Here is an 11,727-nt window from a genome sequence, read left to right on the forward strand (position 1 = left end):
CCATCTCTGCATATCAGTGCTCACCACAGGTGACACCCAGGTCGGTTTACGCTGACACATCTGAGCGAGCCTTCAAAGATGCGTGTATTTGTCCTCTGTGGAAACGCTGCATGAACCAATCCAAGCTGTTTGTTTGGAGATGACTGTCACATCTGCTAACAGGACCAGTTTGTGCTCCACTGGCCCAGCTGTCCCCGTGTCGCGCAAACACAGAGCCCTGGGTTTATGCTCCACTAGCCTGTGGCCCAGCCATCACACAGAGCAAACACAGAGCCCTGGGTTTATGCTCCACTGGCCTGTGGTCCAGCCGTCGCGCAGAGCAAACACAGAGCCCTGGGGTAATGCTCCACTAGGCTCAGTAGGCTGTGGCCCAGCCATCACGCAGAGCAAACACAGAGCCCTGGCTCAGATGGATGGGAGGGACAAACTGCTGTACATGGCGCTAGGAGTGAGGGTCACATTGTAGATCATCAGTTTATAGCCTAGCTGCTGGTAGAAAGGGAATGTCATGTTAGAATGGGGGGTGGGGGGGGGTGGGGGGGGGGGGTGGAGTATCTATGGGGAGGGGGGTAATGGCTCATTTATACACTTCATACGTAAATAGATGCGTCCGTTTCAAACGTTATTATCGTCACTGCCCACATACTTCCATGCGTCTTTCACATTGGTATCATGTTAAGCAATACATTCACTAGTGGGCAGTAGAGAGTCAAATGTACGAGTGTGTGTGTGGTTTTGCTGCGTTTCATGCGTAAGCTTTCAGATGATGAACAGAAAACGCACAAAATGAACGCAGAGTACGGACAGAAGGCTCTGTCTGTCTCCGTCTTTAACGTAGAGTATAAATGGGCCTTAAAGGAGAATTTCGGTTTTTTACACCACGGTCCTCATTTCCAGCTTAAAATATGATGTTTTACTCACCCAAATACCTTTGGTTTCATTCGGATCCCCACAAAAGATCTGTCGCACTGAATACACTCCTCAAACAGGCTATAACGGGAGCATACGGGGCAAGCTCCATGCGCTCTGTAAATAACACTTTTTCTGTCATGCCGCGCTCCATATCCTCATTATATGATACATAAATACACGTGAGGCTGTTTGTACGCCTCCGGGCTGTTCAGGTCTCATACGGGGTCTGTGAACCGTGAGAGAGCAGTGCTCTGGTATACATACTGTACACTGAGCAGTGATCTGGTATACATACTGTACACTGAGCAGTGATCTGTTATACACACTGTACACTGAGCAGTGATCTGGTATACATACTGTACACTGAGCAGTGATCTGGTATACATACTGTACACTGAGCAGTGATCTGGTATACATACTGTACACTGAGCAGTGATCTGGTATACACACTGTACACTGAGCAGTGATCTTTGTCTAAAATACCACAGACAATTGTTAATTCATACTTGAGTCAAGGCAAATATTGTCGCTCACCATTGGCTCCTGAGGTTCCCCTTCCACCTTCCTTGCCACCAGTCATGTAAGCTAGGCTACATGAGTAAATAAAGGCATGAAGAAATAATTGGCGTGAGGAGTGCAGTGAATATCGCTGATGGATCTCTTGCTGTGCACGTTTTTTTGTAACTTTCAAGTGAAAACACGTCCATTTCCAGCACATTTTCCATTGGTAACAGTACAGTACTAATTTACCATGTGAAATGTCCATAGTTGGAAGAGAAAATGTTCCTATTTTAATTTGAAATGGTTACTTACCACCTCTGCTTTTGTGGTTCCACAGAAGGACACCACATTTTAAGTTATGTTTGTTTGGTCATACACAATGTTGGACATACACCAGTGAGTGTGTGGTACAGTACTTATAATTCATGCGATCTATCATTTATCATCACTTACATCATCACATATTTATTTATCATCAGATTTTGACAGTAGGTGGTTTGTTTCCAGTCAAACCACCCGCATCTCTTTCTAAAACACTCAAAAGCAACCAAAACATCCATCATGTTTGTCGTTAGCCGTCTGTTTTACGTGTAGCCCACCAGACGTGGCGTGCTGGGAAAGGTTTTGCGCATGCTCATGCACTTCTCCTTGTCCAGGAAGAGCGAGTTGGCCTTGATGGACAGGTCGTGCTCCAGGGCCATCTTGGTCTTGACCAGGCTCTGCAGGGTGTTTTCAGCCTCCATCAGCCTCTCCTGGAGCTTCTGGATGGTGTCCTCGATCTCCCTCACCTCACTCACAAGTCTAAACAGGCAAAGACAAAGACAAGCAGGTCAGACTAACAAGGAGAGGAAGAGCAGTGGTACGAGATCTATTTCGCCCAAAGTAGTATAAGAATTTTGAGGAAAAAGGTCCGTTTTGAGATTAAAGTCAGAATTCTCAGATTAAAGTCAGAGTTCTGCAGGGGAAAAGAAGCATACTATGTGACATCACTGACGATGTCACTAATGACATTATCGATGGTTTGTTGGAATTTGAATTTCTCGGATCCCTAGATTATAAATGATTAATAATTTAAATACCGGTACATTTAAATAACGCTGCCCACCACTTTTTTTCTCTTTTTTTGTGTACTCAAGCCCCAACAACACGAGTGTGACAGAAATTCCGGAAAGCGCCTGTAGAAACAATATATTCACACCCCCATATACCTTGTTAAACTTTCACTACTGGCAAAGCAGTGAGTTGTAGTTGGAGCTACCTGTGGTATGGGTTGTCCCTGCAGAGCTCCACGTTAGGCCTGCGCGTCCTCTCCTCCAGCCTGGTTTGGGCCACTTTCAGGGGGCACTCCTTGTCCCTCAGGGCCTTCTTTAGAGACTCAATTAGCATCTCCGTCTGGAAGATCTCTTGCAGGGTCTGGGTGATGAGACAAAGAAGGAGTTGTAAAACGGTCAGAAAATGTGACATTGTAACTCTGCATTTACTCTGCAGATGGTACTGATCCATCAATGACTAATCAATCCATTCTTGAAAAAGACAGGGCAGCAGAAGGGCAGTAGCCTGGCTCCAGACCTTCCAAGTCCTGCCCACTCCAGAGTTGTGGAGTTGGAGAAAATAATGGACGTCAATGGATGAGGCAGCTGCAACAGTAGCATCAGCTGAACACAGTGCAGCAACAGTGGCCGCCGGCCCTCTCCCAACTCATTTGATGTAACTCAATTCCCGTGAATCACTTAGAAGTCCACAGTGACTGCAGTTTATTAATGACTGTGTGCCTCACATCACAGCTGCTGTCAGTGGATAAGCCTCCAACAGCTGATGTGGATTCACACTGTAACCCCAGCAATTAACCCCAGAACAATGGGATCCAGTGTAGACGGTGAGTCCCGAATAGCAGTGGAGTAGATGGCACAAGCAATGAAAGAGGCGTCTAATACCGGTCATTTCTCCTGACAGGACTGTTTTATAAGCAGCGTTTGGTGAGGTTGACAGGACTGTTTTATAAGCAGCGTTTGGTGAGGTTGACAGGACTGTTTTATCAGCAGTGTTTGGTGAGGTTGACAGGACTGTTTTATAAGAAGTGTTTGGTGAGGTTGACAGGACTGTTTTATAAGAAGTGTTTGGTGAGGTTGACAGGACTGTTTTATCAGCAGTGTTTGGTGAGGTTGACAGGACTGTTTTATAAGCAGTGTTTGGTGAGGTTGACAGGACTGTTTTATCAGCAGTGTTTGGTGAGGTTGACAGGACTGTTTTATAAGAAGTGTTTGGTGAGGTTGACAGGACTGTTTTATCAGCAGTGTTTGGTGAGGTTGACAGGACTGTTTTATCAGCAGTGTTTGGTGAGGTTGACAGGACTGTTTTATCAGCAGTGTTTGGTGAGGTTGACAGGACTGTTTTATCAGCAGTGTTTGGTGAGGTTGACAGGACTGTTTTATAAGAAGTGTTTGGTGAGGTTGACAGGACTGTTTTATCAGCAGTGTTTGGTGAGGTTGACAGGACTGTTTTATCAGCAGTGTTTGGTGAGGTTGACAGGACTGTTTTATAAGAAGTGTTTGGTGAGGTTGACAGGACTGTTTTATCAGCAGTGTTTGGTGAGGTTGACAGGACTGTTTTATCAGAAGTGTTTGGTGAGGTTGACAGGACTGTTTTATAAGAAGTGTTTGGTGAGGTTGACAGGACTGTTTTATCAGAAGTGTTTGGTGAGGTTGACAGGACTGTTTTATAAGAAGTGTTTGGTGAGGTTGACAGGACTGTTTTATCAGCAGTGTGTGGTGAGGTTGACAGGACTGTTTTATCAGAAGTGTTTGGTGAGGTTGACAGGAGTGTTTTATAGGCAGTGTTTGGTGAGGTTGACAGGACTGTTTTATCAGAAGTGTTTGGTGAGGTTGACAGGACTGTTTTATAAGAAGTGTTTGGTGAGGTTGACAGGACTGTTTTATCAGCAGTGTGTGGTGAGGTTGACAGGACTGTTTTATAAGAAGTGTTTGGTGAGGTTGCATTCCACAATCTATTCACAATTATGGCAGATGGTGCTGAATATAGCACTGGTCTGTCACACGTGTAGAAAAGAAGAGAGGAGCATTCCTCCACATGTCTCCTCTCATTAAATGCCTCATTTTGAAATGGGGAAAACCATGCATGTGATCACCTCCATAAAACTGCTGTTCTCTTTTATAACCTAAACTCTTGTAAGCCTGATTCTTACAGAAGATAGCCTAATTTGAAACATGTGAATGATGATGCTTGTCAACCAATTAGACAATAATAACTTTCATTTATCGCATCACAAATCTTAGGTCAAGATATAATTGGGAAGTATGACCTCATTGCATAAAATGTACTTGATTTTCGTTGATTTGAATGCTGCCACATACACAAGGGCTAAACAGTGAGAGCGCTTTGATATGGTCACCTTAGCCAGATGTGTCTGCAGGCTGTTCTTAGCGTCAGCGGTTTCCGATATGCGGTCGGTGAAGGCGATGTTGACATAGTTAAACTGGTTCCACATCTCATTGGATGTGGTGTTCAGCAGGATCTCGATCTCATCTCTCAGCTTGTGGGAGGTGACCCGCTCGCTCTGGGAGTGCAGGATGTTGTCATCCGTGAACTTGGACCACGAGTCTGGCAGAGAGAGTCTGGCAGAGGAAGAAGAACACCATCAATTGATGGAAGTTCAAGTTGATACTGTCTTAGAATATACTGTAGTGTATATGGATTAGACTTGAGCCAAACATTACTTTTTATGGTTTGTTAGCTTAAGAACCAGACAGGTAGTGTAACATAGGACAATAAATGCTTGATATTTGTTTAAGCCAACCAAATTGACTTTCAAATAGAATGTCAATTTGGTTGGCTTAAACAAATATCAAGTATTGTTTTCAACTAGGAGACCTGATCAGATGAATTAGATCAGATCAGATAAGAAAAGATCAAGCCATACTCACGAGGGGTCTAGTCTTTCGATGCCTCTGTAATAGCCGATCCCATCAGATGAGTTCCTCAGATGGTGGCACCTGTTGTCAATCCTCTGAGCTGTCATTTTGTCACTCATGTCTCTCTCCAGCTCATGCTGGGCTGCTCGGTTTGACCTGAGGCACCCCACACAGCAGAAAGAGTTACTACCCTGAGGCACCCCACACAGCAGACAGAGTTACTACCCTGAGGCACCCCACACAGCAGAAAGAGTTACTACCCTGAGGCACCCCACACAGCAGACAGAGTTACTACCCTGAGGCACCCCACACAGCAGACAGAGTTACTACCCTGAGGCACCCCACACAGCAGACAGAGTTACTACCCTGAGGCACCCCACACAGCAGACAGAGTTACTACCCTGAGGCACCCCACACAGCAGACAGTTACCCTGAGGCACCCCACACAGCAGACAGAGTTACTACCCTGAGGCACCCCACACAGCAGACAGAGTTACTACCCTGAGGCACCCCACACAGCAGACAGTTACCCTGAGGCACCCCACACAGCAGACAGAGTTACTACCCTGAGTCACCCCACACAGCAGAAAGAGTTACTACACTGAGGCACCCCACACAGCAGACAGAGTTACTACCCTGAGGCACCCCACACAGCAGACAGAGTTACAACCCTGAGGCACCCTACACAGCAGACAGAGTTACTACCCTGAGGCACCCCACACAGCAGACAGTTACCCTGAGGCACCCCACACAGCAGACAGAGTTACTACCCTGAGGCACCCCACACAGCAGACAGTTACCCTGAGGCACCCCACACAGCAGACAGAGTTACTACACTGATGCACCCCACACAGCAGACAGAGTTACTACACTGATGCACCCCACACAGCAGACAGTTACCCTGAGGCACCCCACACAGCAGACAGTTACTACCCTGATGCACCCCACACACAGCAGACAGTTACTACCCTGATGCACTCCACACAGCAGACAGTTACTACCCTGATGCAACCCACACACAGCAGACAGTTACTACCCTGATGCACTCCACACAGCAGACAGTTACTACCCTGAGGCACCCCACACAGCAGACAGTTACTACCCTGAGGCACCCCACACAGCAGACAGAGTTACTACCCTGAGGCACCCCACACAGCAGACAGTTACCCTAAGGCACCCCACACAGCAGACAGAGTTACTACCCTGAGGCACCCCACACAGCAGACAGTTACTACCCTGAGGCACCCCACACAGCAGACAGAGTTACTACCCTGAGGCACCCCACACAGCAGACAGTTACCCTGAGGCACCCCACACAGCAGACAGAGTTACTACACTGATGCACCCCACACAGCAGACAGTTACTTCCCTGAGGCACCCCACACAGCAGACAGTTACTTCCCTGAGGCACCCCACACAGCAGACAGTTACTACCCTGAGGCACCCCACACAGCAGACATATTTACTACCCTGAGGCACCCCACACAGCAGACAGTTACTACCCTGATGCACTCCACACAGCAGACAGTTACTACCCTGAGGCACCCCACACAGCAGACAGTTACTACCCTGAGGCACCCCACACAGCAGACAGAGTTACTACCCTGAGGCACCCCACACAGCAGACAGTTACCCTAAGGCACCCCACACAGCAGACAGAGTTACTACCCTGAGGCACTCCACACAGCAGACAGTTTCTACCCTGATGCACCCCACACACAGCAGACAGTTACTACCCTGATGCACCCCACACACAGCAGACAGTTACTACCCTGATGCACCCCACACAGCAGACAGTTACTACCCTGAGGCACCCCACACAGCAGACAGTTACTACCCTGATGCACCCCACACAGCAGACAGTTACTACCCTGAGGCACCCCACACAGCAGACAGAGTTACTACCCTGATGCACCCCACACAGCAGACAGTTACTACCATGAGGCACCCCACACAGCAGACAGTTTCTACCCTGAGGCACTCCACACAGCAGACAGTTACTACCCTGAGGCACCCCACACAGCAGACAGTTACTACCCTGATGCACCCCACACAGCAGACAGTTACTACCCTGAGGCACCCCACACAGCAGACAGTTACTACCCTGATGCACCCCACACAGCAGACAGTTACTACCCTGAGGCACCCCACACAGCAGACAGTTACTACCCTGATGCACCCCACACAGCAGACAGTTACTACCATGAGGCACCCCACACAGCAGACAGTTTCTACCCTGAGGCACCCCACACAGCAGACAGTTACTACCCTGATGCACCCCACACAGCAGACAGTTACTACCCTGAGGCACCCCACACACAGCAGACAGTTTCTACCCTGAGGCACCCCACACAGCAGACAGTTACTACCCTGATGCACCCCACACAGCAGACAGTTACTACCCTGAGGCACTCTACACAGCAGACAGTTACTACCCTGAGGCACCCCACACACAGCAGACAGTTTCTACCCTGAGGCACCCCACACAGCAGACAGTTTCTACCCTGATGCACCCCACACAGCAGACAGTTACTACCCTGAGGCACTCTACACAGCAGACAGTTACTACCCTGAGGCACCCCACACAGCAGACAGTTACTACCCTGATGCACCCCACACAGCAGACCTTTCTACCATGAGGCACCCCACACAGCAGACAGTTACTACCCTGATGCACCCCACACAGCAGACGTTTACTACAAAAAACACACACACACTGGAAAACAATTTGACACTCAGCCGCATGTGGAACAGTTAATCAACAGTTACTCATCTCAATTGCACTTGAATAATGTATATTATTGTCTTTTTTATTTATTTTTTATTTGAAAAAGGAGCTGTTTTTCATTGTTTCAGAAATGGTCATATTATAGACTCTAAGGGCCGAGTAAGATTTGACCAATGCATTTTGATGAGATCACATGACCTCTACAGTAGCTGTTTAGAGCAGACTCACGCCAGCTGAGCGATGGATCTATCCAGATGCCGCCTCATCCGTTCCTGAGATGACTTGATGACCTCCACTTCCTTCTCGCAGCACAGGTGAAAAGAAAAGAGATATATATCTTTCTTTAAGATCGGTATCATGTCACACACACACACACACACACACACACACACACACACACACACACACACACACACACACACACACACACACACACACCCACACACCCTTGTTCTTTGACATTACCCTTATGAGGTCTTTCTCCACACCGTCATGCACCAGATCGATGGCCATCCGCTTCTCTCTGTGGTAGAGACACTCTTGAGACACCTGGTGACAAAGTAAGCATGACAAAGCATAAGGCATTTCAGAGCGTATTTAAAAGTCCCTCAGTACTATCCAGAATACTCCCTCACTGTGTCACAGTGGTGGTATGATTGAGTATATTATGCGTGGGGTGTTTGTACGTGTGGCTGCATGCATGTGTCTGTGCAGTGCATCAGCTGCATTCTCCAGTTTCAGCTGAAGTCGGTCAGAATGCCTCGTGCCACATGATCGTAACCCCGGGAGTCGTCTGTGTCATCACATGTCACTGTACCTCGACGCCCCAAAGCACTCTGGGTTCAACACATGACCAGTGGTGCTTTCTGTGGAACGTTACCTGGTAACCTTAACGGGGCATTAATTGTGACCTAATTAAAGAGTTTGAGTCAGTGAGAGCACTGATCTGCTGTAAAGTGATGCAAGGGACAAATCAGAGACTGTTGCTACATAGCCAATCCAGCTAAATATTAACTGGAGAAGGCCCACTGGAAATGACGGCCCATTTATTCCAATGAAAGTTGCTCACCCAGAGCATGTGCTGAATTCCCCCACCACCATGACGCAATCCCCCCCCTTCCCCCCTCACCCCACCGGACTACGCCTTCCCGGACCCATAGAGACACTGCGTAACGCGTCATCATTCAGAAACCACGCCCAAGACGGGGGAAAACGGAAACCCCCCCTCCAATCCTGGCGTTCTCCTATGTCACGTGCATGGTTGCGTGTTGCACAAAAAGATCGTATATACGGAAGATGAACACTCCAACTTACTTCTTGACAGCTAGATCCACATTTTTCTTGTTTTGCTCAGGAGTACAAAAAAACTTTAACTGGCGATTTTTTACATTTGTTGTCTGCGCAGCCCACCACACAACAGCTTTTAGCTATGTTTAATTCAAGGAAAATGACACTGGTGTGTGGAAATGAACGGAGCTTTTCCCCCGTGATGGGTGTGGCCTATTTCATGCAGTGTCTCTATAGAGTCTGTGCAGTAGTGTTTTTCTAGCACCCACCCCCCATGAACGCCATTATAGAGACACTGCATGAAATAGGCCACGCCCATCACGGGGGAAAAGCTCCGTTCATTTCCACACACCAGCGTCATTTTCCTTGAATTAAACATAGCTAAAAGCTGTTGTGTGGTGGGCTGCGCACACAACAAATGTAAAAAATCGCCAGTTAAAGTTTTTTTGTACTCCCGAGGAAAACAAGGAAGCCATTGAGAATTGACGAGAAGAAAAATGTGGATGTTGCTGTGAATGAAGTAAGTTGGCGTGTTCATCTTCTGTATATACGATCTTTTTGTGCAAGACCCGACCATGCATGTGACATAGGAGAACGCCAGGATTGGACAGGAGTTTGTGTTTTCCCCCGTTTTGGGCGTGGTTTCTGAATGATGACGCGTTCTGCAGTGTCTCTATAGTGGACAGAGCCACAGAGAGAGGAAATGGCTCTTGGTGGCTTCTAAAGAAATATGTACACATAATTCAAAGTTATTTTCTACATTGAGTGACACCCAGAAAAACATATTTTATACTGCCCTGTATGGGGTAAAAAAGCCTTCTGCGTCCAGTGCAGTGACTTGCAATAGTGAGCACGTGACTTGGGGGCTTGATCCAGACCCCCTAGGCAAAATTGTGTCGCCACAGATTGTGACATGTCCTTAGACGTGATATGCATGAGTGATAAAATTAGTGCACTGGAAGATACGCACGCACGCACACACGCACGCACACACACACACACACACACACACACACACACACACACACACACACATTCAAGCCTTACCTGTAGGGGCCCTGCAGTCTCTGCCAGCGCTCTCTCCAGTCTCCTCTTGACCTCCGTGAGAGCTCCTATTTCTGTTACTATGTTGTCAGTCTCATGATTCAGTTCAGACTTCCAGAAGACAATGTCGTTAAGGCGCTCTCCAAGGTTCTTGCTGGTGTGCTCCTGGGTTCGTCGGGTCAGCTGATCCTTGTCCTGCATCAGCCTGATGGTGTCTCTTCTCAGCCTCTCCGCACTGTTACGGGATGACTCAGACTCCCTGTAGTTGTATTGGTTGGACTTGTACCAGTCCTCAGGGGTGTAGCGGGTGGTCAGGGCGGTCCTGTTGGATGGGTAGAACATGGTCTTGGCTCGAACCAGGTCTAGATTATCTCTCTGTGCAGAGAGCGATGGGATACTAGCACTGGTGCTCTTGTAGTAGCCGTTGCTCCTCCACTGGTTGGCACTAGGGTTCATGGCCAAGGCTGGCTGGGTGTTGCGGTAGCTGGATGCCATGGTGGAGATGGCAGGGAGGAAGTGGCTGGTTTTGGGCCGGGCGTAGGTAGCTGTCAGGGTGGATCCCATCAGCTCCATTTTGTACTCCCCTTAGGGTGCCGCTGCTTTTCTGGATACAAATATTTACTTTTCACAACATTCTATATTCATATTTTAATGTAGATACTTTTTGTAGGCTCAAAATGTGATGTGATTAAAAAAATTGTACTTGCAGATATTGCTGTAAATCTTTGCGCTTGTATTAAGTCTGAAATTCAGATTTCAGTAATTGAATATATCGCAGATTAGACACAGTGTAATCTCATTTTGTTTAAGAACCTAGAGTTATAGGTGAATTAAAAACATTTCAAATTCTTATAAATAATGTTATAAAAAGCTTTGCAACGGTTATGCCTTTGGTAGATCATTTCTAGTAACAGAAAGAGCTATTACCCAATCAATCTAAAATTGCTTTATCTTCTTCACACATTTTAAGAAAATGACAAAAAAGCACCAAAGAGCAGTAAAGAAAATAGCTTCAACTTACCAAAATGACCTAAGCCTTTCCTCAGCATCCAGTGCCTGGCTGTAGGCAGGCTCACCTCAGCCGTGCTTACCTGGAAATGAGCTCAAGAACATACTGACATGCATAATGCACAGATGAGACAAGTTTGCAAGCCATTCATTCAGTGAGTTGCAACTAGCCAATGGCTGGGCACAGTCCTGCAGGAGCTGAGCTGTCCAAGATCTCTGTTGACACAGAAGCAGTTGCCATGGTTACTGTGGCACTCTGGATGAGATTTACACATTAATCGTGAGCAGGTGCATCAATTTTGCCAAAGAATTAACTAT

The 11,727-nt window shown here is 47.3% G+C and overlaps 1 protein-coding gene across 1 annotated transcript; it reads right to left on the minus strand.

Moving 5' to 3' along the window:
• Positions 1 to 1,997: 1,997 nt before the first annotated feature.
• On the minus strand, positions 1,998 to 10,974 carry tekt3 (tektin 3; the record flags this gene model as incomplete). The annotated part of the gene is made up of 7 exons (XM_083635434.1): positions 1,998 to 2,214; positions 2,672 to 2,826; positions 4,823 to 5,045; positions 5,355 to 5,498; positions 8,299 to 8,369; positions 8,536 to 8,619; positions 10,405 to 10,974. The coding sequence occupies 7 exons, from the start codon at positions 10,972 to 10,974 to the stop codon at positions 1,998 to 2,000; spliced, it is 1,464 nt and encodes a 487-aa protein (XP_083491560.1).
• Between the last annotated feature and the right edge of the window lie 753 nt (positions 10,975 to 11,727).

The sequence above is a fragment of the Poromitra crassiceps genome (assembly GCF_964638095.1).
Source record: "Poromitra crassiceps genome assembly, chromosome: 4".
Taxonomy (NCBI): Eukaryota; Metazoa; Chordata; class Actinopteri; order Beryciformes; family Melamphaidae; genus Poromitra; species Poromitra crassiceps.